The sequence below is a fragment of the Malaya genurostris genome, chromosome 3 (assembly GCF_030247185.1).
Source record: "Malaya genurostris strain Urasoe2022 chromosome 3, Malgen_1.1, whole genome shotgun sequence".
NCBI lineage: Eukaryota > Metazoa > Arthropoda > Insecta > Diptera > Culicidae > Malaya > Malaya genurostris.
The window spans coordinates 205,721,657-205,747,467 of record NC_080572.1 but is presented as its reverse complement, the minus strand read 5'-3'; the positions used below and the strand labels follow the sequence as shown (position 1 = coordinate 205,747,467).

The window sequence follows — 25,811 nt, the reverse complement described above, 5'->3', positions numbered from 1 at the left end:
CAGTCCCAAACACGCAAACTCGTTAGCAATGACGGTCTCAACAGTGCTACCATTTAATACACGAGGGAGACGCATTTGTTCCGCGCACAATACGAAAGCCGGTTGAAATTTTCCTGCTACCAAAATAATGTGCTATCATCTTTTATTATGCCTGGTAGTACAATAGCAATCATTATGACGAATTGGAAAAAACAGCATCGTATTAAATTATTATTTGAATGCTTGCCTGTCACCAAAAATTCTATCGTAACCTTCACAGGTTAATACAAATTACTATTGGAAGTACTTTTTGCATATCTCGGTCGCACGCATTACATAAGCAAACAACTCCCTCCGAATTTTTATGGGTTGCCTGGTTTCGTTTTTCTGTACTTCCACGTTTGATGAGGCCATGAGACAATATATTTGATTCTTTTCCGACTTTTCTACAGTCATACATGTCAATGGAGAGAAAAAGAAAAAAATACACATACAAACAAAATACGAGTTAATGGAAACTGTTAAATACATTTTGGCTTCCCAACCACTTGAAATGTATAAGGAGCACACTCCATTACATACACACATCATCATCAAATCTAGACTATTGATCAGGCCTCAAAATAGATTTAATTAGTTTTCGCTGTTTCAGAGAAATTCCATTCCTCTTTCTGTCGCAAGTCAGCATGATTCAAATTGATAAAGGTTACCAGAATTCAAATTGAATCCCTACTGCATGGGGTCAATGCCCTCACATACAGCTACTCCTATTCTGCCATTACCGGTCGAAGGAACAACTTCAACTAACCCGTGTATATTCTCCGATCTACGTTAGAATGAAAACAACGTAAAGCTGTGGTAAATAATCAAAGGAGGCTCATATGATGAACAGCGATAATAAAAGGTAAAAATGAAACGACAAAAAATATTGTTCTGCAAGGTGAGCAGACCGTACCCGAGCAAATTCCGACGTCGATAATTGGAATCATATTGTATTACTAAAAGATAAAAAAATATGGAGCACCCTGTAATTGATTTGTTTTGAGCGTTAGAGGTAGCCAAAACGATAGTAACTTGAGTTGTTGTTACCTGCCATATAACAGTATGAAATTGAATTGGAACTTGATTAAAGCCGGGTATAAATAATTAAGTATAAAATAAGTATCAAATTGAGTTCTCAATTTGGTATATGTTAACGCTCGGGTAGTGAATTGTTAATGATTGCTCTTTCAACTGACGAGATACGTTGAAGGAATTTGATAATTTCGACAGAATAAAAATCGATTTTTGTAGAAGAAGTACATTTAGTGTTTGATAGCATATCCGTTCATCATACTTTTCTTATAGTAAATGGCATATCTAGCGTAAATAAATCAGATTAACAAATTTTGTTTTATTGTTGCATTGTTGCTCTTTCATTACGATACTTTATTGCTTTCGTTGGATCCGGATCATTTTCAAATAATCGGTAGTTTTTACCGTTACATCAGTTAACTACGCAAGTTCTGAGCAGGACTGTTTACATTCTCGTGAGGCAACTCGTTTCAAAATAAGGCAAACATTAGACAACACCCATATAATCATACGGTAGTATTGATTGGATACTGTTGTGGTCGAGCCCGAATTAATTTGTGACGTGACGATAATAACCTAATTTATTCGAAATTGACATAACTTCATACAATGAGCTCATGAACTTCGTATCACATGGAAAGAAACAATTTAGCTCTAATGCATAATCTACATTTCATGCATGTGTATGAAAAAGGAAAACTAAAAAAAAACTAAACATAACTTAAGATAACGAAGAATAGAACAAGATTCTTTAAAGTTTATTTCAAAACTGTTTGAAGCGGAATGGTTCTCATGCATTACGACTTTTTTTTCCTTTCTTATATAGAAAGACTATGTAATCACTGAATGAAACCCGACTTTTGAACCAAGGCCCGAAAAGCCGAGTATCATATACCATTCGACTCAGTTCCAGTGTTACCAGACATACGGATTTTTCAGTATTCTACTGTTTTTCAAGTACAATGGTAAAAATTACTGAATTTTAAGCGGATTTTACAAAACATACTGATTTTATACAGATTTTTAAGAAAGTCGCGTTTTTCCACGGATGTGAGTAACATTGCAGAACATTCAGCTGAACTGATTAACTGTTGAATTTCCAAAACGCACCGAAAGTTTGTAGTACATGTAGGTACTTTGTGCACTCTTCACATTCAATACACTTATGCGCCTTTTTCGCCATCAGTTGCCCTTTCCTTCGACATATTTGTGCGGATCCTATATAATAATTATGCATTTAACACTGAAATCTGTGTCAGATTTTTGCTACGAACTATGAAAGAAAAACTTACAAATCATTAAAAACGATGGAACTTCCTTTTTCTACCGGAATGTTTTCTCCTTCCGCTTCAATGAGTGCTAAAATTCAATTTACTCGGGATTAAACTACATTTTTCGTATTAAATAATAAAAATCATACACATTTTCACCGATTTTTTTCCTCTACCACCCCAATACTAGATGGAAATACGGAAATTCAAAGCGCACGAGCTGGCATCGCTGCTCAGTTCGTCGAGTACGCAAAATGTGTGTGTGTATGTATGTGTAAGTACGTGTGTATAAAACAAAAATGTGCTCTCGATTTTCTCGATTTTCACAATCCTGGATTCAAACGGAAGCTCTCTTGGTGCCATAACCTACTAATGAATTTTATTCGGATCGAACTTTCGGTTCGGAAGTAACGGGGTAAAATATGCAAATTAAATGGAGAAAGTGCGCTCGAATTTCACAGAAACCGTTCATCCAATTTTCACAAGCTTAGGTTCAAATAAAAGGTCTTACAATCCAATATACCGAATTTCATACGGATACGACTTCCGGTTCCGAAATTACAGACTAATAAGTATTAAAAATTCATTTTCAGGAGCATGTTTCCATACATGACACGGAAAAAACAAACGCAATATTTTCAACAATCCGTATAACTCTTCAATTGACAGGTTTGGTTAGTTGATGACCAAATACACTGATTTTGGGTACACAGCATCTTTGTTTCTGGTTCCGGAAGTACCGAAAAAAGTGATCGTGTAATTTGACTCAAAATTGTTTTAATTTGTAGATTGTGTTAGTTGCTGAAGTTCCGAAACCACTATTTGCGGAAGTATCAAAAAGTGGTAAAAATTTAAAAACGGAACTCTCTTAATTTTTTCAGAGACGGCTGAATAGATTCTCACAAATTTAGACTCAAATTAAAGGTTGTATGGTCTTATAGACCGCTAATGATTTTTGTTCGGATGCGACTTCCGGTTCCGGAACAACAAGGTGACGTGTGTATAAAATTTATAACGTCATGTAGAACGAAAATGCAAAAGAAAACGACGAATTCCGCAGTTTTGACAAGCATGAAAAGATTCGACAACAAAAATCTTCACAATCGTTGAAAAACATGATTGAATGTTTCATTCAAATCGCCTTTTTCATACGTTAAAGTTTTTCTTCGCCGTAACATCCGAAATAGTACTTTAAACCTAACACTATTCGAATATCATATTGGTGTGTCGGAATTCATTAGTTAATCTAAACAATGTTTTTATCAAACGATTTGCTACTATAAAATCCATAAAATGAAAAAAAAATATTTATTTTGTACATGATCTTATAACTATTTCAGGTTAGTTTGTATCAGCTCATCACTTTTACTCAATATAAGATAACTGGCTATTGGTTGAACTCAGGGAAGAGGAAGGAGTTTAACATAACATAAAAACTAAATTGAAACTCCAATTGTCGTTATGAAATGATAAAGAAGTTTCATGTATGTAAGGTCACGGCAAGCAAGAATGTCTCGAGCTGAGACATTGGATAGTCTACGTTGAGTACGCAAAGAATTTATTAGTTGAGATCTGACATCCCGATACTCCACGTCATGATCAATATCGCGATAACCTTCGCAACAAGCACAATGATTAGTCCCAGGGGTGTGATTAGGGGCCCAGGCTCCTCCCGAAATCAAAAACATATAATTATTTAGAATGTCTCAGACATATGTTACAGAAATAATAAGACCGTAAAACGTAATGAAATGTAATATAATATCAGTTCCAGTGGAAACGTTTAAAGTGTATGTTAAAAACAGCCGTAAGAAGCACACCGAGAATTAGGTACATAAGCAATCTTCAGTAACATTATTTTTTATTATTTGGGCCCCTCCCGAAATGAAATCCTGGGTACGGGCCTGCTTGGTCGCTTTCTCTAATCTATTTCCTACTCTTCGTTCGTCAGTTAATTTCTTTTAATTATTTTTTTATTTTTCGAAAATGCTTCTGATTTTTTTTTGTCGAACATACACAAAAACATCCAATATGTTAAGCCAGCTTTTCCCCAATTCAGCAATTGTTCCATTCAGTACATGGTGTTGTGTTACCTCAAATGAAATATAATAATGGTTTTGAGTCAACAAAACGATCATGTTGTCGTTTTCTCTAACTTGTGTGTCCGTTTCCGTTGATACTATGTAATTTTCGAAATAGAGTATAAATATATTTTCAGCACACAAAATGTATTTTAAACATGGGGTTCCGTGAAGAACAATAATATGTTTCGGATGGACAGGTGGCGAGATTGTTCTATGTGTGAGTACAGTTGTTATTTAATTCTGGAAAAATAGGACGATGAAAGGAAGGTCCTTTCAGGTCGGGGCTCGAACATACGACTACTGGTTTGTTAGACCAGTGTCCTATGCATTGAACCGCCAACCCGAACCGGAGCTACTGTTCAATTTCATCTGGATCCGACTTCTTGTTCCGTTATTACAGGGTGAAGAGTGTTCAAACTTTCAAACCGTCATTTGAAAGTACAATAGATTTAAATTTTTTTAATTGTAAGAAACAACAAACACGGGTTTTTCAGTCCGATTTAGTTTGTATAATTTAACATTTGGTGATATGTGCGGTCATCGAACGATAGGTTCCCACTCACAAGTTACATGATTCCCGGTGTTTTTTGGATGACCGGCTTCGACTGGGTACTATCGTCTCCCTCGGTAGTGCCGAATAATAGGGTGCGGGTGAGCTATTTATTTACCCCTAGACAGAGTCGAAAACCGGGTGCCAATTATGTGGGGTAGTGTACAAAAACGAAAATCCTCACAAAAATCCCTTCGACGAGACAGAGGATCGATGCGGGCTTTACTATAGTTTGCCCGGAAAATGCTAGTCATGGAAAATCAAAAAGAAAAATCTACAGCAAAAGTACTATCATTATTTTGCTATGTTCATGTTCGGTTTTCACACGGGAACCAAACAATTGTTGTACGTTTGTGGAATTAATTGTAGTATGTAGCACAACATGTTATAACATAAGGCAAGATGAATTGATGAAGTGGTGTGATGTTTTGAATGGCTAGCGACGAACGTTACTGTTTTAATGAGAAATACGACACCTGAGCAAAACATTTTTCATCGCTTTCCCTTGAAATTTTTTGCCTTACTTGAAAAAGTTTTTAAATATATATCTATATGTATTCGGCAAGCTTTCATTGTAGAATTCTGTAAACAGATATACAATTCCCAAGTAGCAAATGTAACTTATTGAACTTTCAAGATGGTTTACAATTGATTTAGAAATGTTATTTATATTAGATATGTTCCGAAAGGTTTTTAAATATTTTAAAATTGGTTGTGCAACTTATCACTGTTAAGTTTCACAATACTACCGAACAAATCACCGTAGAACAACTTTAAGTACATCTAAAACAATTGTGCAGTAAATTACCAACTTGTTTATGTTTCACTAAAGCTCTGCAAAAAAAAAATTCACATCGTCATGTAACAATAACAATTGTGCAAATACGTCGAAATTGCTTTAAATCTCTTGTGGAAGAAAAATTAGTAAAATATTGATTGCTCTTCGCAAGTTTGCATGTTTTTGTAAACGTCATTCCATTTCTTGTTTACATTACGTAGTAGTTCTCACGAGTTTCACAATTGTTTTTTCACTGATTTTATTACTGCCTTTGTGATGGGATCGAGGCATGAGTTTTTGTATCAAATGCACAATCGTTGTGAATAAATGTTCGTAATAACGGATGAACTTGAAGATATGTTGCACAACACAGAAAAATTGCGCTTTTTCCATAACAGAACAGTTATCAGAATAGTAATATAAACTAACTTGATAAATTGCACAATCGGTAGAAAAATACAAGACAGCAACTTAACATGCTACTTGGGTTCATACAGTTAATCTGAATAGTCACCGAGTAAGGTAAAAATCGTACTATTCATATGGTAAAATTATCTTCCAATAACCGAGCTAACTGTCAAAGAGTTATTAAAATTTTCAGTAAGTGTCTTTTTATTAGCCAAATGATAATCTTGAAGGGTTGGTCGAATGAATTGAGATGCAGGTGCACACGTTTAGGAAACATTCGAACTATTCTAAGCTTTTTGTTTACTTATAAGCAGAAAATAATTTCAAATCGAAAACACGTTTTCGTTCGGCACGTCAGTATAGACATTGCATTTCGATGCAAGGAAAACCAGTGTTCTGTAAGTAGCAGAAACTTTACGTCTGCTTAGCGGTTCAAATTGAACTGCCGAGTTTTGCATAAAGCAGTTCAATTTGAACTGCTATGCACTGATGAGTCAAAGACGAAACGTAAACATATCAAAATCGGTTATGTGCCCTGCCCTAGCACAAAATTTAACTAACCCCTGAATGACCAAACCTGCATCGGCCAGAAAAAGTCGAAAACACGTTTTCGTTCGGCACGTCAGTATAGACATTGCATTTCGATGCAAAGAAAACAAGTGTTCTGTAAGTAGCAGAAACTTTACGTCTGCTTAGCGGTTCAAATTGAACTGCCGAGTTTTGCATAAAGCAGTTCAATTTGAACTGCTATGCACTGATGAGTTAAAGACGAAACGTAAACATATCAAAATCTGTTATGTGCCCTAGCACAAAATTTAGCTAACCCCTGAATGAATTTCAAATCGCTTGTTCATTTTTGAAAAAAAAATTTGAGTTAATGGAAATGTCTTTTTCCTTATAAAATCGATTTTTTTTTTCAGAAAAAGACTGCCAATCACACAAAAAATCTTCGTTAACGAACTGGTTATACCTCGAATCGAAGAAACATTTCCCACGGTTCTCTCTTCATGAAATAAGATTGTAGTTAGTGATTAGGTTATCTCTTTTTTTATATTTGACGATATCGAAATTAGAAACAAAATGTTCAATAAATAAATTGTGTTATGGAATCTTCCAAAGCGTCCCACATTCTTCTGTGTTGAGGAAGTCCTACGGATACTGCGTATGATTTTAGAATAACAACTCTACATTTTATTCGCATTAGCATTCCATGTGCTGGCCGATGTATGCCTTTAATTTACGCTCCAATAAAGCAAACGATGATCGACGAGCCAAGCAGACAATTAAATTGAAAGTGCTATGCCCTCTTCAATTGACCCCAATCGACAATACTATCTTACATTTAGCATAGTTTCGCGCTGTTTCTCATCAAAATATTAGTAGTTTTGGCTTGAATGTTGTACAAAGCTTTTATCAAACATATTTGAACACATACTGTTTCCCATTCAGCAAATCTATATGAATACAGACAAATGAAGGTTTGTTTAGACTACTTGTACAAAAGCGTTCTAATAAAAATGGTTTCCTCCAAAATACATCACAGAGAGTGGCATATCTAGAGGGGGGCGAAGGGGGCGTTCGCCCCGGGCGCAACGTTTTTAGGGGGGCGCAAACTTATTCTTGGGACCTTTTTTTTGCTCACCCAAGTCATCTATCCGGAGATAGAATTTGCTTTGTTTTTTTTTTTTTTGCTCGCCCAAGCCATTTTCCATGGATGGAATTCATTTTTTTTTCTCCCTAACCCACGATGGGGGCGGCAAATCTCTTATTTTCCCCGAACGCCAAATTTCCTCGGTACACCACTGATCACAGATCTGCGAATTAACTTAAATTAGAAAACGAGGTCGAGGAATGCTGTTTAAATAGAGCGAGAGAATACATACTAATATGGTATCCCACGACTTCACCTAGGTCATGACACAAAAGTGGACAACCCTTGAAAATTATTTTGTTGATTGATTGAAAATGATGATTTCAAATTTTCCCTAAATCGGAGGAAATTGTGCGGATAGAGAAAAGTGTGGATTAGAGATGGGAAATCCCGTTCGTTTTAGAGAACCATTCAGAGCTTTATAATTCTACCAAAAGAACTAGCTCATTTTCCGTTAGACGCACATCTCTCCGAGACTAATCATTGTGCTAATAAATTCTTTGCGTACCCAAGGTAGACTATCCAATGTCTCAGTTCGTGACATTCTTGCTTATCATACCTGAAACATCTTTATCGTTTCAATTGGAGTTTCAATTTAGTGCATTAGTTCAACCAATAGCTAATTTTGAATAGAAATCATGTACTGATACAACCAGCCTCGAAATAGTTTATGAAATTATCAACAAAATGTATAAGAATAACAGCTTATTTATAATTTATAGCTAAGCTTTTTGTTTACTTATAAGCAGAAAATAATTTCAAATCGAAAACACGTTTTCGTTCGGCACGTCAGTATAGACATTGCATTTCGATGCAAGGAAAACCAGTGTTCTGTAAGTAGCAGAAACTTTACGTCTGCTTAGCGGTTCAAATTGAACTGCCGAGTTTTGCATAAAGCAGTTCAATTTGAACTGCTATGCACTGATGAGTCAAAGACGAAACGTAAACATATCAAAATCGGTAGCTTATTTATAATTTATAGCAGTTAATTGTTTGGTTCAAATAATATTCTTGAGTAGATTCAATAATAATTGACGAAATACCTAATATGATATTTAAAATATATGAGGAATATGTTTGATCAAATTCAAATCGTTGTGACTATATTAGGATAAGAATTCTATGTAAAAGTGGTGCTACGGTGAAGAAAAACTAATGTAAACTACCTTAAGAATAAATGTTTTTATGGAAAAAAAACTAGCTTATTTGAAACGTTCTTTCATTATTCTGAAATTTCGCATGTATCTCTAAAAAAAAATGAGCCATAATTTTTATTTTATAATATGAGGTTCCATTTTCAATATGCTTCTACAGCTTTATATGTAACGAAGTTGATGTTCTATGAAAATGCGATGAAATACAAAAACGAATCTAAATCCTACGGACTCTTGACGAAACTGCACTAAGAATCCTTCCAGGTCAGGGCTCGAACATACAACAACTGGCTTGTAACCCAGGACTACTGCTGCAAATATTAATTAAGGATCAAGAGTAAACCAAGTTAACTTGTGTTGATAATTTGTGTATTACGTACATTTTTTTGGAACGTATGTCATAGATCTATGTATTCATATATGCAGTGCAACCAGTTTATCAAAGTGGCTTGCACGATTGAGTTTCAAACAATCTTTTTTAGCAGTAATTTATTCTCAAACGAACGTTAATCCAGACTTTTTGGATGATGACGTTGGATGGAAAATTGCTTACATTTCCCTAATAAAAAAGTTAGCAACACTGCTTCAATGGATTTGTATTAGATTGCGCTACACAAAATAAACAAAACTAAATATTTTCTGTTACAAAAGCAGTTTTCCGGAAAAAAATAAATAGTTTTACAACATTCCACATCCATTGCCTTTCGCGTGTTAAATTAAAGGTTCCTATTTTGCGGGTTTACTTATAGAAGGTTCGCAAATCTTCATATCGCAATAATTTCTGCAAGAGGAAATCCATATAGAAATGTGTTTGTTGCTAATCAATTGTGTTAGTGGATGTAAGCTGAAACTGAAATATTTTTCTCGAGCAGTTTTAAGGAAAGCGGAAAAGTTTTAGACTAAGATTTTCACTTTTCTTGAATTGCAAAATCAGGAAAAGAAGCGCCGGAATTTGTTTTTACGCACACATTATTGACATTACTCATACGCTTGCAAAGAGTCTTGCTCTTTAAGTCGATTAGTATATAACACTAGGGGTCTCCGATCAGAAGTCAGTTTTTCGGTAATTGTATATTCTTTTTGAGAATAAGGCAAATAAAGAAATAAAACTGTGACGACTTGACATCAACCTAGTTTAACGATACAGTCACGGAAACGCACATTGGTTGGACAAGTAAAAGGCACATATAAATTCAAACAGATTATGGTAAATAACTGCATTTATGTCGTATATGAATTTGTGTTATTTATGTAATTTATGTATAAGAATGAATTTATTTCGTATTTGGAAAGTCGGCATGTTGAGAAAAAGACTATTAACTCTTTATTTTCAAAATTTTAGATATGTTGTACTGAACTAAATCTTAGCACTGTTGCACGAAATATTTGTAATTCACTACGAATATTTCAATATAATCTCAATGATTAGTTTCACTGTATGGTACTTGCTTTTCATACGGGACAGACAAGAATTTTTACTTTTTTCACATACTACAGAACAAACCAACAATTTTTATTGCAATTTTATAAAGTATAGTAGGGAACCCTATTCCATCATTGTTTATTAAACTAACTTCAAAATGGTAAAAATCTAGATAAGAATAATGTGCAAGAATTCACGGTATACATTTCCATTATCGTTATTCTTTATCGTTTTTATATCAAAATTTAAATTTCCAATGAAATTATTGTTCATATATTTTTTTACAGTGTAGTTTGGAAATATTCAATAGCCGTGAAAATAATCGTTGTTCAGTATAAAGTAGAAATGCACTTCAAATGAGTGATATTTTTGTATCTACTTGTAAATTAGGCATATTTTTGAATAATATTTTATACTGTGTTTCTGAATTTTTAACCATGGATGAAATGAACGAAAATTGAAAATTTTAAGTCTTATGTTTGTCATTCCACAGATAAAGATACTTGAAGATAATTTACTACAAATAAACATAAATAATAATCCACTAATTTCAGAAGTTTTCCAGAACACTTTTTTATTAGAAATTTAAAATTGAAAACATCCGCCTCAAAATTATACACATCAATCCTCTATTGGATTTTGGGTCAGGAACTGCATAACAGATTCAGTAACATTAGAAGACTACACTCACAGCACTCCAGTGTATATGTATGACCACATTATTACTCTAACGCCACCATTCATAACATCTGCTTAAACATTGTATGCATTAAATATTCATTTACATTTAGTTGATTTGATCAACACGAAAAGACGTCCTACTGAGCAGTAGCATTCAAATTTGACGCGTCGAAAATACAACGAGCCGCCAATACACAGATAGAGTGTTCGCGTGTCGTGTCATAATATAGAAGTAAAGTTTCGCACTCCATTCTCTCATGAAAACTTTTTTCTTGGAACACAGGCATTATAATTATTCGTTCTCAGCACAATACAAATCGTTTCTGGAGACTTTCACTTCATGGCGCTTATTGAACTTATTATATGAATCAACAGCAGTTACTGTAGAGTAGTCTCTAATTATCTTAATTGGGAATCGTTGGACCCGCATCGTTAATTTCTTTTGGTTAAAATTTCTTGGAACCTCGAAGTTTTTTTCTTTTTACTTCAGCATTCAGCAACATATTATTTAACGATCGATCGTGGACTTTCAATGACAGACACGTTCTTGCGTAATGAACTTCTGTCTGTTGGATTGATAAAAATCAGAATTCTCTTTAAATCATTGGTGTGTTTATATGATTTTATAACTCAACAGCTTTAAATTTGCATTTAATAAACTTTCCCTTGGTAGAAGCCTTTTCAATGATATTTGAACATGAATCTCAATTTATTAAGATTTATGTGTAGTTTTGAAGCTAATTTAAAATACCAGTTCTTGTATGATAATTTGTTACAACGTAATTTAACGAAATTCTTCAAAACATCAAGAAAACGACTACTTCTAGGAGAAAGGTAAAATTATATTCTGGTGATTTATTCACCTCAATTTATCAAAAACTTGAAATTTTGAAATTGTTTTAGCTGTAACTTCTTCGTATTTTAAAAGCCACTAATACAACCTACATCAAATGATTTTTAAATAATTTTCTGATTTTCTTAAATTTTCTGATGATTGAAAAAACATTTGAATTTTTTGGTGAGTATAAAAGTCTCAGAATTCCATTGAGCCTTAAGTTTCACCATGTTATTTTGCCGATTACTCGACTTCCAATCAACGAATTGTGATAAAATCGGATGCAATATCTTTGCTTCGGCTCTAAAAAGCAATACCACCGAAAAATTGTGCAATGTTGATGCGCAAGCTTCTAATTTCATCTTCATCTTAGGTTGCTGTCAGAGTTAAAGCGTAACGCGAAGCGTCGAGGTACGCGTGCGAGCTAGTTGCATTTGATCAAAGCAAACCTGTCAGAGTGAACGCAATGCGATAACAGCACATTGCATTGAATCGCTTTGCTTCGCATCGCGTTCCGCGCTCACTCTGACATCAACCTTAGGATGAAACCAGAGAGAAAGCGACAAGCGACGCGAAGCGAAGCGATGCGAAACTTGACAGATCGCACGCAGGCGCGCGGCGGAGCTTTCAAGTTTAGCAGAAAAATGACATGAAAAATGACAGTTTAGCAGAAAAATGACATAGTCGCTTCGCAACGCATAGAGTTCACTCTGATATACTTGTCATTTTTCTGCTGAACATGAGTGGACGGAGCTCTCCCGTGCGATCTGTCAAGTTTCGCATCGCTTCGCGTCGCTTGTCGCTTTCTCTCTGGCTTCACCCTTACTCTTAAAGTCAATCTATCACAAAGAGACAGCAGATCTCACTCTAACTAATTGTTTTTGTATATGAGATGACTATTGGAGCTGAGATGAATGGGGGTACCGTTACCCTATAGTCGTTTAAAAAACCCTTCTCGAAATCTTTGCTGAACCCCGTACGACATTATTAACAAACAGAAAATCTATCAACCGAGTAGTTAAGAGCTTTTCTATTCATTTGTTTTGAATCGATAGCAGGCCCCGCAGGAGTCATTCAAAGGATGGATTCAAAGGAGGTGGGGATTCAATGGAGCGCGGGTGGCGGGTGTTCAAAAAGTGGGGAAGGTGCAAAAATTTGAAAGAAAAGTACGTCATCCACAATATTGACACTGCAAAACAAATTCTGAGAAAGAAGTATGAATTGTCAAGTTATTTGCACTTTTATATAATAAGTACTCTATTGTTTATAAAACTCCTTCGATTTTATGGACAAACAACTTGGAACGCGTTTAGCAGGTTTTAAAAGTCCAAGTCCATCGTCATTCAAAAACTACTGCACCATTTTTTTTTTGCACACACTTTCTACATGTAAAATATCAGACCCCACTACTTTTTATTGTTTGTTACTTTTGGGAGGTTTGACAACTTATTTGTTAATATTTTTCCGCGAAAAAATTACATGTTATTCGAATGATGCTTTTTATTATTAGAGGCAAAAATATGCTTAGCAATATTAAGACAAACTTCTTTCTATTGTGACGACAATGTTTTTGTTCAAATGAGAAATATGCGTGTAAAAAATTCAACTACACTAAATGATTTATCCAATTCGATCAAAATAAAAATCCGAAGATTGTTTTTAACGACCACAACAATTGTCAAAGTATTGTTCTTCGTTCTTCTACAATTCTCAATTATGCGCTTGCTTCCGATCTGAGTGTAATATGTCATCTGCCCACATTCCTACGGTTCAATTATTCTATTCCGATGAGGAAAACCGGATTCTCGAGTGATGCGTCAATAAAAGGTGTATAATATAGATTAGGTGTTGCGGTTTTACCACTAATCTGTAATCCGCCACGTCTACCGCGGGATATAGTAAAGGTGATACAAATTATTTTAATTTGCCATTTAAAACAGTTTTTTGCAAGTTATTGACAATATCAAACATTGTTATTATGAACTTCCAGTCAGTTGTCTGTTCAATGACGAGATTAATTCATTTGTTGAGTGCCAATGTTGGTTATTTTCCACTTCCTGGTACTACTTCTAAACACAATTAACCAGTTTTTTTTTAAATATCAGATTCACTCCTGTCTATAATTCACGTGGCGGATGAATGTGTTTGTCATTTCCTTTGAAAGTAAAACCGCAAAATCCAAACCATGATACTTGATACTCGTAAACCCGAGGAGCCGGTTCTAATCATCAGTATAAAATAATCTAACTCCATAACCGATGGCTCTAGATTCAAGCCAGATCAGCGATGAATAATATGACGATTTCAATAATTGGTCATAATTAATTTATTCCTGATATAAGAATATGTTATCTCGTTTTCTTTTCGATAGGTTTGAAAACTCAATACTATCAAATGAGATTCGATGAATTTATACATGATGATGTTGTTGGTATTAAATTCTACCGGAAAATTTTGTATCTGTATTCATGTTCAGGTGTCCTAACTTCTCTCTGAAAAATCACTTCCATCAGTTTCGGAATGTCTTCCCGAATAGTTCCAGTCGATGACTCGTTGCTCAGCCCAGAAGACAGAAGTTAGGTATCAAAATAACAAAAAAAGGTTAGAATTTTTTCTGACAGAGCTGATCTGAGCTGGAGTAGACCACCCGCAGACACACTTCTTGATGGATCAAATAAGTAAAAATTCATCGTTGATAACAAATCTGTCCACGACCAAAGGCTGTGCTACCGAGAATTTATTTATTTATTTAGGAACAGGAAAAAGTCCAATGGAGTTTAAATTTCATAGTATCTCTCTCCATCAGGCATGAGACCTCCTCATCTTTTATATCAACAGATTACAATAATCCAACAGATATATCGCCATATACTTATTACTACCAATTTAAACTAACCCTATTACTACTTAAAGTCCCGGGTTGGCGGTTCAATGCATAGGACGCTGGTCTTACAAGCCAGTTGTCGTATGTTCGAGCCCCGACCTGGAAGGATTCTTAGTGTCAGTAGGATCCATAGTACTAGCCACGCAATGATTCTGTACTCTAAGAATCGGCTGCGAAGTCTGTTGAAACAGAAAGGCCCAAATTCTACAAAAGGAATGTAATGCCAGGACTTTGCTTATTACTACTTAAGAACTAGAAAGGGTGCTTAGAAATATTTTTTTTTCAAGGCGTTGCGAGACAGGTGGAAATTGAACGCGTGAGAACAGGCGCTCTTTATCCTAGGTACGATACTGGCTGGTTTGAAGGGTACTAATGTGCCATTGATAAAGTTCACATCTCAATCGTGCTCAAGAGGTGAATGTAAAAAGACGTTTTGTTTCATTTTGAAAACCGCTTACTGAAAAAAAACAGATTTTGATACTTGAAATTAACCTATTGTAGCGCATTTGAAAAATGTTACGTACCGAAGTCGTCATCTTGGACTATTAAATCTATAAAAACAATCTTCTGTCAAATAGATTTTAAAAATGCCAACGTTGAAAGAAGAATTAAGAATATCGATTCATAAAATTTTCTCATATAATCAAGAAAAATATCGAAAAATCCAAATTTAAACATTGATTGTTCTTATTCATCGTAATCAATAACAAATGAAACAGAACGGGCAGTTGAATCTTATGCCACGAGAAATACCCATTTCTAAAATTCTACAAATCAAGATGGAAACTATTTTAGTGACAATTCGAAGTTAAAGAGTACTGTCTTCACATTTAATCTTATTCTCAAAATTCGTGGTTTATTTCAAATGCCGAAAATTAAAAATATTACATTTTAATAACCCTATTCATTATATCACAATTAGATTATCATGAAATTTTAAAAACTAAATAATGGTGGTTAAGATCTTTTACACAGTGCATTTTAGTAATGGATCCTAAAGCTCCTTTCTCTGATTGAAGGTGATAAAAAACACGTTTTATTCGGCTGTGCGTCAGAGCCATAGCACACATAATGCAGGGTTCGTGTGTCAAATATGCATCATACCCTGTACAGAGATAAGGCCCGTACTTGGTTAAATTGTCTGCGTGTTGGGAAATATCGTCATCAATGTATGTGGTTGATTCTTTCACAGGTTGCGCACCAAATTTGATATCAAAGAACTTATCGTTCAACAGTCGCATGTACTCAGAGTCAACACCATCAAGATTCCAATCACCTTCGGCCGGTAAAGAACTTCGATAACGTGCTCGCCATGCGCCTCCATTTTGCGAAACCGCCACATTATCAATTAACACCATCGGACAGTGCATTATCGGATGTTCTTCACTTTTACCAACACCGATAGCAGCGACTCGATTGAGCTGCGGATTAACACATATGCCGAATGGTTTATTTTCAAACCTTTTCATTAGATACAAACATGCATTCATTATCCGCAAGTGATAGGATTTTTCGGAGCTGTTGAAAATGGTGTTCATGTATAAGCTCTCTGATTCTTTGTTGGGATGAAACTTACAAGGCCAATATGGATTGGCATTCTCGTATTGCCATCTTAACTTAGGCGGATATCGTGCAACTTGCCGTCTAACGATAACACGGCAAAGATTATCCACTAACAGTTCATTAACATTTTGTTGCCTAAAATATCTGGCCAGACAACAACCAACATAAGCGTCGTAGGTTTCATCCTTCGCGAGATCATTGACTTCAGCAGGCGTCTCCGAACGCGGTTTGAGCTTCAGCAGTTCTTGTAAGTGGTCAAATTCTGCGAGAATAATCATTCCATCACGATCAACCCGTTTCAAATGATGCAACCTCGGAATCGGCAGGCAACGGTTCAGTTCTGGAACTAGTTTGGATATGTGTCGAGAGTCGCCAACGTTACCAACATAAACGTCTGCTAATTGAACTGATTCATAAAACTCGTCCGATAAGATGGACTTTATTTCGGTCAAAGTGATCTCCTCTTCGATTATCTTAGGCTTTTTTGACACTGGTGTCTCCGATTCACTCATAGCGAAACCTTGAGTTTTGCACTGAGCAATTATTGATTATAGCTACTATCTTCTGCTCGATGTTCAATTTCTTAAAGTCATTAGATTTGGGTCTGCAAATAAACGAAAAAAACATGAGTGCACATTTGTGCCAATCTAGCTACGAATAAATTTTGACTTGACAATTTGTTTGCCTTTCTCAGAATGTACATGCACTCAATGTTTCTTTTAAATTAGAATTTAGCTAACGCGTTACGTGGTTCAGTTGGACTTGATATTTTCTTTTCGGAGTATTGTTATGATTTGTTCATCCTCCCAGAAAAACAAATTCTATTTCCTATGTACATCATTATTTTCAGCAGCAAAGCATTAAGTATCGTGTTGATAGGCTTTATGAACACCGAATGTTGATACGTTTTATGAAAATCGAATTTTAAGCACTTCAGGTGCTCTTGTTATTCTAGCAAAACTTCAAATAGCATTTATTGCTGGTTGTAAAATGCAATGCTTAGTTCTTTGGATTTACCTATCTCTATCTTCACAGCAGAAATTATATTCTGTTAATCTTCGACATCCATGAAGACTGGGTCGAGTGAAAATTCGAAATCGAAAAGAGCGGTCAGCGGATTTTAAGCGAAGCCCAATCTCACCGTTCGATATCAAGTGGGGATTGTCATCTACAACCGTGCATCGCCCTAAAAACATCGTGACGTGAAAACATGACGATTAGATAGAGTACGATCGCGGAAGCTGTACATGAAGACACTGGCCAAATTTTACCTGGTACAGGATGATGAAACTTAGGGCCATAAAAACTTTAAACAGCTGCCAGGAAGAAATATTATAAGTCAACTAGAGTTTTTCAAAGGCATTAAACTTTCGAAATTCGCAAACAAGTACATTTACAGTCTGTTACATAAGAGCGTGGTCACTGTTGTGAGAAAATGAAAAGACTCAACATGAAAATACATTTGAATATTGTTTTATTAGATCAAAAACTTGCATGCAAATACATTAATAGCAAGTCCAATCCCCTTCAGCGTTGATAATGGCATGACACCTTGGAGGCATACTTTGAGCGAGGTTTTTGTGCGTATTTTTCTGAAACTCAAAATTTGTGAATTCGGTGAACAAGCTGTTTCAAATTGTGCGGTCGGGTTTTCCCAAGTTTCATCTTCATTTGAACAAAACGTTCTCAATTGGTTTGGCATCGGGCGACTGAGAGAGCCAATCAAAGTTCACCACACCATTTTGCTCCTTTGCCCGTTCAAGACGTTTTTGAACGTATTTCACTCAACATCGGTTTTTGCAAAGTACTTCGAAATTTCAAATTATTTGCGATCAAATGTCTGCGAGCAGCTCCATACGATATACTTAAACCTTTTTTGGTCAATTTTGACGCACTTTTGTGTAAAGTTAATGTCGGATTCTTCAAAAACAGGTCACAAACCACTTTTTCGTCTTTTTACCTTTTTTATGAATATAAAAAATAGGTATAGAATTCGCTCAAACTTCAGATAAATTTTCCGAGGCCCGGAGGGCCGAATGTCATATATCAATCGATTCAGCTTGACGAACTGAGCAAATGACCGTGTGTGTATGTGTGTTGTCAACTAAAAGGTCGAGATCTCAGAGATGGCTGGACCGATTTTGATCAAACTAGTCGCAAATGAAACGTTTCCCCGTCACCCAGAACGCTATTGAATGGTTTTGAGATCGGACGTTTACTTTTTGAGTTATACGAGGTTTTCATCTGGCACAATTAACCTTGAAAACAAAATATATTTTCAGACTTAGATTCCGCACGGTAATACTTATCCAACAAGCCAAAGATTGTTATAATCCGTCCATTTTTAACTGAGATATCGAAATTTTTGTGTAATCGACATTTTCCCCTATCCAAGTAGTAGAAGTTTTGAGCGCTGTCTGGCAAAGAAATGCTTGGGAGCAACATAAAACACGATTTTTTATACTGTTACATACATTTGTTTCTAAGTACCCAAAAGACTGTGTACAGCATAATATTTTGCCTCGGACCGATTTTAGCACGGTTCGTTTTTGGCAACATAATCGTTCGAATATGCCATATGTAAACCAGATGATGGCAGAATTTTCGAGTTGGAAGCAATTCCATAATTATATTGATTAAAACTACTTACAGTAATAAATGCTGGAAGAACATAACAGCCATATACCATTCGAAACAGTTCGTCGAGATCAGCAAATGCGTGTGTTACAAATAATTTCCCTCAATTTTTTTCGGAGATGATTCAACCGTTTTCTACAAACTCAGATTCATATGAAAAGTCGTATACTCCCAAACAAAGTTCCTGAATTATGTTTGGCTCCGACCTCTGGTTCCGGAACTACAAGATGATATGTGAAACGAAATTAAAACTGTGTAACTCATTTTTCTCGTAGATGGCTGAACCGATCTAAGATTCAAATGAAAAGTTTTAAGATTCTATAAAACATCTTGTTTTTTTTTTTTTTTTTTTTTTTTTTTTTTTTTTTTACATTCAGTAATAGCCGTTCAACCGAGAAGGTTGTGTATAGAAGCGTACAGTTTAATAACGCTGGTTAGTTTACACGCGTTAAATACGACAACGGTTGAACTACAGGTAGAGACCTGTTGGCAGCAGCCGTTAAAACGTATAGTCGTGCTGCATAAGAGAGCCCTAGTGCTGGGCCAAGCTGGTGAAGGAAACAACAAAGGGCGTTTCCCAAGCTCTACCCAGGCCACAATATACAGCCACAAGTGCTGAGCAGGAGAGTGCAAAGGCACATCGAAGAAGAAGAGTGCAAAGGCACACAGAAGCAGGAGAGTGCAAAGGCACACCGGTGCGAAGGCACTTCGGTGCAGAAGCATATCGGTGCGGAGCACAAGGAAGAAGGAGACAAGACAACTCGGTCTTTCCACTGCCATACAACACGCAGGTATACACCGGTGACCTGCGCTGGTTACAGCTGGCGAAGACAAAAGTAAATCGGAAATCGAGTGGTGCTGGATGTCAGGTAGCAGTAGCATCACATCCAACAATCAGCAACCAACAAGAACATCTAGAGCAACGAGGATCTACACGGCAGTGCAACGGAGATAGACAACAATTTCAAGGTAGAAGTTTTTTCTTTTCCTTTTGATTGAGTACTGTGTAGTGTTGGTTTCATTTTTTATTTTAAAGTTTGATTAAAAATTTTAATGTGATGGATGAATCCATGGACGTAAATCCTAGCATGAATCCGATACCCCCACGAACGAAAAAATATCAGGAGAGCTCTTCTGGGCCTTGGATAGTCTTTTTTAGACGTATATCAAAGCCATTAAACATTTTACAAATTAATAAAGGTTTGACATCACGATACTCTTCAATCAAAGAGATCATAAAAGTAAATAACGATAAAATTCGTGTTGTGGTAAATAATTTGAAACACGCGAATGATATTGTCTCTTCGGAACATTTCATTAAAGAGTATAAAGTTTACATACCCTCCAAAGATGTCGAAATTGACGGTGTTGTTACCGAAGCGAGTCTTTCGGTAGATGATTTACTCAAGCATGGTGTTGGTCGTTTCAAGAACTCTATGCTTGAGGGTGTGAAAATACTGGAGTGCAAACAACTGTACTCAGTAGTTCATGAAGAGGGAAAAAAAGTTTATCGCCCATCAGATTCGTTTCGAGTGACATTTGCCGGGTCTGCGTTGCCGTCCCATGTCTATGTCGATAAAATTCGCCTCCCTGTTCGGCTTTTTGTTCCAAATGTAATGAATTGTACGAACTGCAAAAAATTCGGCCACACAGCTACTTACTGTAGTAATAAACCAAAATGTATGAAGTGTGAAGGGCCTCATAAAGATAATGATTGCAACAAGGAAATTGAAAAATGTATTTATTGTGGAGAAAGTCCTCATGAGGATATTTCAGTATGCACTGCATTTAAAGTACACAAAGACAAAATTAAGCTTTCTTTAAAAGCACGGTCTAAGCGCACATATGCAGAAATGCTTAAAACGGTCATTGATGTCCCCCCTTTGGAAACCGAAAACGGGTTTTCAAATCTAGAGGAACCAGAGGACTCTGACTCTGACGAAAATAGTGAAGGTAATTCGTTTATCACTACCCAAGGGTCAGTTAAGAGAAAAAAGTCTTCTTCCAAATTACCAAAAAAGACACCTAAAATTTCATCTTCAAAAAAAGATCCCCGTGTTAAACAAAAAAAGTCAAAACCAAAGACTGTGCCTCCTGGTTTGTCAAATTCACAAATCAATCCAGGATCTAGCACAGAAAAAGATAATAATCCTGTGGGCTCCATTTCACAGCCTCCAACAGGATTATTGAAGTTTTCGGAAATTGTTGAATGGATTTTCTCAGCATTCAATATATCTGAACCCTTAAAGACCCTCATAATGGCATTCCTTCCAATAGCTAGAACCTTTTTGAAGCAGTTATCAGCTCAATGGCCAATTGTCTCAGGTTTTGTATCTTTTGATGGATAATTTATCACCCGTCGCAAATGATACAATCACTGTCCTGCAGTGGAATTGTCGAAGCATCATGCCAAAACTTGATTCATTTAAAATATTATTGCATAGTCAAAAATGTGATGTATTTGCTTTATGCGAAACATGGCTTACTTCAAACATAGCTTTAAATTTTAATGATTTTAACATTATACGTCTCGATAGAGACTCTCCGTATGGTGGAGTGCTTTTGGGAATTAAGAAATGCTATTCCTTTTATAGATTAAACATTCCTTCAACTTCTAGTATAGAAGTTGTTGCTTGCCAAATAAACATTAAAGGCAAAGATATTTGCATAGCTTCGGTTTATATTCCTCCAAAAGCGCAAAGTTGGACAGCAACAGCTTAATGAAATGGTTGAAGCCCTTCCTGCACCACGATTGATTCTGGGGGATTTAAATTCGCACGGTATTATGTGGGGTTCCGTTTACAATGATAGCAGATCATCTTTAATACAAAACATTTGTGACAATTTTAGCATGACGGTATTAAATATGGGTAGCATGACACGGATCCCAAGACCTCCGGCACGCCCAAGTGCATTAGATCTATCTCTTTGCTCAACATCAATTCGACTAGATTGCACCTGGAAAATACTGCCTGATTTACACGGTAGCGATCATTTACCAATCATCATCTCAATTAGCAGTAGCAATTGCATTGCTACTTCCGCTAGTATTCCATGTGATTTGACAAAAAATATCGACTGGATTAAATACCAAAGTAGTATCTCTAGTATTTTGAATTCAATGGAAGAGCTCCCTCCACTTGAAGAATATGACTTCCTCATTTGTTCGATTCTGGAGGCAGCAGAACAATCCCAAACTAAACGCTTTCCTGGGCCAACGACTAACAGAAGTCCTCCCAACCCCTGGTGGGACAAAGAGTGCTCAGAGGCTAAACTCGCAAAACAAAATGCTTGCAAGACGTTTCTAAAACGGGGAGGAGGAACTCCTCAGAATTTTGAAAAACTTATGGTTTTAGAAACCAAGTACAAGAGCATACTTCGAGCCAAAAAATGTAGCTATTGGAGAAATTTTGTCGAAGGTTTGTCAAGAGAAACCTCAATGAGCACTCTTTGGAACACGGCCAGACGAATGAGGAATCGTAACGTAGGAAATGAGAGTGAGGAGTACTCGAATCGATGGATATTTGATTTTGCGAGGAAAGTTTGCCCAGATTCTGTTCCTATGCAGAGCATTATACGGGAATCTCCTCCAAATAATGGTTTTATTAATAACCCATTTTCAATGATGGAATTTTCTATAGCACTCTTGTCTTGTAACAATAACGCTCCTGGGTTGGACAGAATTAAATTCAACTTGGTGAAGAATCTGCCCGACCTCGCAAAAAGACGCTTGTTGGAATTGTTCAACAAGTTTCTTGAGCAAAATATTGTTCCACCTGACTGGAGACAAGTGAAAGTTATCGCCATTCAAAAGCCGGGGAAACCAGCTTCCAATCACAACTCATATAGACCCATTGCGATGTTGTCCTGCATCAGAAAATTGTTCGAAAAAATTATTCTACGACGTCTCGACACTTGGGTCGAGACGAACGGTTTGTTGTCAGATACTCAGTTTGGCTTCCGTAGAAATAAAGGGACGAATGATTGCCTTGCATTACTTTCGTCTGACATCCAAATTGCCTTCGCTCAAAAGCAACAAATGGCATCTGTATTTTTAGACATTAAAGGAGCATTTGATTCAGTTTCCATTGATGTTCTTTCAGACAAGCTTCACCAACATGGACTCCCAGCGGTTATAAATAATTATTTGCACAACCTTTTGTCAGAGAAACGCATGCATTTTTCATATGGCGATTTGACAACATTCAGAATTAGCTACATGGGTCTACCGCAAGGCTCATGCCTCAGTCCGCTCCTTTATAATTTTTACGTGAATGACATTGACAGCTGTCTAGAAACCCCATGTACACTAAGACAATTGGCAGATGATGGCGTGGTTTCAGTTACTGGACCCAAAGCTATTGATCTGCATAAACCATTGCAAGATACCTTAGATAACTTGTCCGTTTGGGCTGTCCATCTGGGTATCGAATTCTCTGCGGAGAAAACAGAGCTGGTCGTCTTTTCAAGAAAGCATGATCCCGCGCAGCTTCAGCTTCATATGATGGGAAGAATGATCCAACAGGTTTTGACTTTCAAATACCTCGGGGTGTGGTTTGATTCCAAATGCACGTGGGGAGGACACATTAGGTATCTGATAACGAAATGCCAACAAAGAGTAAATTTTCTTCGAACAATAACAGGATCTTGGTGGGGTTCTCATCCGCAAGATCTAATAAAATTGTATCAAACAACGATACTTTCAGTGATGGAATATGGATGCGTTTGTTTTCGTTCCGCTGCAAACTCTCATATTATCAAACTTGAACGAATTCAGTACCGTTGTTTGCGAATTGCCTTAGGCTGCATGCATTCGACACATACAATGAGTCTTGAAGTTCTGGCGGGAGTTCTTCCATTAAAAGATCGATTTTGGGAGCTTTCATCACGCCTGCTAATAAGATGTGAGGTGCTGAATCCCATGGTAATTAATAATTTCGAACGACTAGTCGAGCTTCGATCTCAAACAAAATTCATGACAGTATATTTTAACCATATGTCACAGGAAATCAACCCTTCAAGATATATTCCTATCCGTGTCAGCATCCTAAGTGCCCCTGACTCAACTTTATTTTTCGATACATCCATGCAGCGCGAAGTGCGTGGAATCCCGGATCATCTACGTTCGACGGAAATCCCAAAAATATTTTCAAGTAAGTTCAGGCATATTGACTCTGAGAAAATGTTTTACACGGACGGATCGCGAATTGAAGAAGCGACAGGGTTTAGTATGTTCAACAATAATGTTTCGGCCTCATTTAGGCTTCAAGAACCTGCATCTGTTTATATAGCAGAGCTAGCAGCAGTTCATTATAGTTTGAGTGTAATCGTCACATTATCTCCAAACCATTATTTCCTCTTCACAGATAGTCTGACTGCAATTGAAGCCATTCGCTCAAACATGACTGGCAAGACTGAACCGTTTTTCCTGGGCAAAATAAAACAGTGCCTGAACGACATATTGAACAATAATTATCTAATCACTATAGTCTGGGTCCCGGCTCATTGCTCCATTCCTGGCAATGAAAGAGCCGATATTTTAGCCAAACGTGGTGCTATTGAGGGTGAAATTTATGAGCGACCGATTGCTTTCAACGAATTCTATAGCTCGTCTCGCCAAAGAACACTTGCCAGCTGGCAAGCTTCTTGGGATAGAGATGATCTGGGTCGGTGGATGCACTCAATTATTCCAAAAATATCGACAAAGGCATGGTTCAGGGGACTGGATGTGAGTAGGGATTTCATTCGTGTGATGTCCAGACTCATGTCCAATCACTACACGTTAGATGCACATCTCCTTCGAATTGGGCTCTCCGAGACTAATCATTGTGCTTGCGGAGAAGGTTATCGGGATATTGATCATGTCGTTTGGACATGCGTGGAGTATCGTGATGTCAGATCTCAACTAATAAATTCTTTGCGTACCCAAGGTAGACTATCCAATATCCCAGTTCGAGACATTCTTGCTTGTCGTGACCTTTCATACATGAAACTTATTTATCATTTCATAAAGAAAATTGGAGTTTCAATTTAATAAAGGCCCCTTTTAAGACTTAGTTCTGATCCCAGCTGCGTCCATGAGTTCAACCAATAGCTAAATTAGAATAAAAATTATTTAATGATACAAACAAACTCGAAACAGTTTATGAAATTATCAACAAAATGTCTGAAAATAACAGCTTATTTTATAATTTATAGAAGTTAATCGTTTGGTTCAAATAATATTTCCGAGTAGATTTCATAATTGATGACGAGTTACCTGATGATATTTAAGCTATAAGAGAATATGTTTTAATAAATTCAAAACGTTGTGATTATGTTAGAATTAAATTAGGATAAGAATATTATGTAAAAGTGATGCTACGGCGAAGAAAAACTTATGTAAACTGCCTTAAGAAATAAACTTATTTATGAAAAAAAAAATCTTGTTTTTCAGTCAGATCCAACTTCCGGTTTCGGAGATACAGGGTGATTAGTATATGAATGTCTATTTCACATAAATTAATCAGGTTTATCGGGTTAGCAGATTTGGATAGCCGATAACCAAATAAACTTATTTAGTTTTCGTTTCGGAAGGCACCCAAAAATTTAATTTGTGCTACGATTTCTCAAAGATGTCTACATAGATTTTTAAACATTTTGATAAATTAAAATAAATCCAATTTTATCCAATTTTGACTTACGATTCTGGAATTATTGGATGATGAATTTTTAAAATTCAAAGCGATATAGAAGATGACAATCCCGAAGACAGACTGTACATTGCGACCGGAACATTTCGCTAGGAAATTTATTTGCAGGAGTGCATGAAGAATGTATTTTGGCTTTCTCCAAGCAAC

At 36.2% G+C, this 25,811-nt stretch overlaps 1 protein-coding gene across 4 annotated transcripts in view; it reads right to left on the bottom strand.

Moving 5' to 3' along the window:
* LOC131439064 (probable inactive tRNA-specific adenosine deaminase-like protein 3) overlaps window positions 1–25,811 on the bottom strand; it is a 43,761-nt gene that overhangs the window by 1,146 nt on the left and 16,804 nt on the right. For 2 of the 4 annotated variants that reach the window (XM_058609605.1, XM_058609604.1), the window contains one exon: window positions 15,633–16,939. The exons of the other annotated variants lie outside the window; for them this stretch is intronic. In XM_058609605.1, the coding sequence (XP_058465588.1) occupies window positions 15,699–16,847 (1,149 nt within the window). In that variant the 5' untranslated portion in view covers window positions 16,848–16,939 and the 3' untranslated portion in view covers window positions 15,633–15,698. Of the gene's footprint in view, window positions 1–15,632; window positions 16,940–25,811 lie in introns of those variants that run through there. 4 annotated transcript variants of the gene reach the window in all.